Source organism: Aplysia californica, unplaced genomic scaffold (genome assembly GCF_000002075.1).
Source record: "Aplysia californica isolate F4 #8 unplaced genomic scaffold, AplCal3.0 scaffold00495, whole genome shotgun sequence".
In the NCBI taxonomy this organism is placed as follows: domain Eukaryota; kingdom Metazoa; phylum Mollusca; class Gastropoda; order Aplysiida; family Aplysiidae; genus Aplysia; species Aplysia californica.
In genome coordinates this window covers 634,196-636,183 of record NW_004797765.1, presented here as the reverse complement: position 1 = coordinate 636,183, position 1,988 = coordinate 634,196, and the positions used below count along the sequence as shown (strand labels likewise).

At 37.4% G+C, this 1,988-nt stretch overlaps 1 protein-coding gene across 1 annotated transcript in view; it reads left to right on the top strand.

Annotated features, from left to right (window-relative positions):
• Positions 1 to 1,988, top strand: part of LOC101848683 (vesicular glutamate transporter 2-like) — a gene marked incomplete at its 5' end in the record, with an annotated part of 43,925 nt that overhangs the window by 18,306 nt on the left and 23,631 nt on the right. Inside the window, 1 exon segment of the mRNA NM_001310491.1 lies at positions 417 to 528. Coding sequence (NP_001297420.1) covers positions 417 to 528 — 112 coding nt within the window.

The following is a 1,988-nucleotide window of genomic DNA, read 5'->3' as shown; positions in this document are numbered from 1 at the left end:
GTAATTGTGTCAGAAAAAGAAGACAAAAATGAGGGGCAGTGGTAGGCCCAGAACAACTTATTTAGGGAACCTTAACAAATGGCTAGCAGGGAAGGATCAGGGAAACGTAGCTTTTTTAAGAGCATCCGAGCAAAGGAATGAAAGGAGAACAATGATCGCCGATGTCTGTCGCAGATGGTCTGGCACGTGATGATGATGATGATGATGATGATGATGATGATGATGATGATGATGATGATGATGATGATGATGAGGATGATGATGATGATGATGATGTTGATTATGATGATGATGATGATGATGATGAGGATGATATACAATATATAACAAATATTTGTTTGGGATATAAAAAAGTATACATATATTATATATCTACAAATACGTCAGCGTTACAGACATAAATTTCTTCCCCCTCAGGTTTCGGCATGGAGGCTATCTTTCTCCTAGGAGTCAGTTTCACCACCACAACCGCCCCCGCAATCGTCTGTCTGACCCTGGCTGTAGGCTTTAGTGGATTCGCCATCTCAGGTGGGTAGTCTTTTTTATAGTGTTAGTAGATGTTTAACGGTGCTCACAACTGCATAATAAGGTCATATTATGAACGCCAGAAGATTATCGGTGTTACAAGAGAGTCACAAATATAAAAAAAAGAAGGGGAGATGAGGACGATAGATGTTTGATAGGCAAGAAGGAGCAAACCACCCCAGAGCACCGGCCAACCACCCACGATTAGCAGTCTACAATGTACCGTACCTACGTGATCAAACGTAATACTAACCCTAAACCTAATTCCAACACTCTCTCGCCCCCCTTTTCTCCCTGTATCCGAAGCCTTACTATGAATCTTACTCTCTTCGTTGGAGATTGGTGGGTGCTCTGGTGTGGTTTGCTTCTTCTTTCCTATCAAACATCTGTCGGCCGTATCGCCCCTTCTTCTGTGTTATGTTTGTTACTCTCTTGTAACACCTCTATCTAATCTTCTGGCGCTCATATGACCTTATGCAGTTGCGAGCGCCGTAAAAACTCAACTAAATTTTTTTTTTTTTAAATAAAAAAAACACACTTGCATTAGAAATGACTTGCTCCCAGTTATTTCAAGATTGCGCTACCTGCCATCTAAAATTGTGTTCGCGATCTCGTCAATACAGCCGTAAAGAATACACTCTAAGCAATGATGAATAATGCATAATATTTATATAACGCATTTCCATATTCTTTTATGCTCAATGCACTTTACATTGACATTTTTATTAGCCAACAACGACATTTTAATGACACAATTATGTCTTACGATGCGGTAGAATCAGGCCCTCGTCAATTTTTGGATATATGGAGTTATTGGTACGATTTTAAGAATGTTCATTTGTCTTGCTTGTGATTTTAAAAAAATGCCCGTCTATCTTGAAGAGAAGTTGGGATATTTGCAAATTGACAGAGGTGGGGGTCGCCTGATTTGGGATTTTACATAACTTGAGAGACCTTGGAAAGAAATAATTTACAATTTTATATACCTTTTATCAACTTATTTAACTTAAATCTTCACAGAAATGTGTTTTTCATAATCTAAAAGGTGTTGAACCAAAAAACAAAAATTTGAAAGAAAAAAATTGCAAAACCGGCGGAGAAAGGCCGAATTCCATCATTTCATTATTTTGACGAACGCCTGATTTCACCAAGATGCCTCACATATGCATATTAAATTTAAGTGTGTGAAGTTATGTATACAGAGATATAAGCAGTGAAGGAAAAGTTTAAGAATACCTGACTTACTCTGAGCCCAAAATGTTATTTAAGGAAAAAAGCCTGACAAAAAGACCTGGTCATATTAATTCCTAACAGCACGATGGTGTTATTAAGATCGTTTTGTCTAAAGCTAGTTTTAGTTTTCATCTAGTTGTATTCTCATGACTACGCTCACAGAACTTATACTTGTACTATTCATAGCGGTGTTATTATTATTATTATTATTAGTAGTAGTAGTAGTAGTA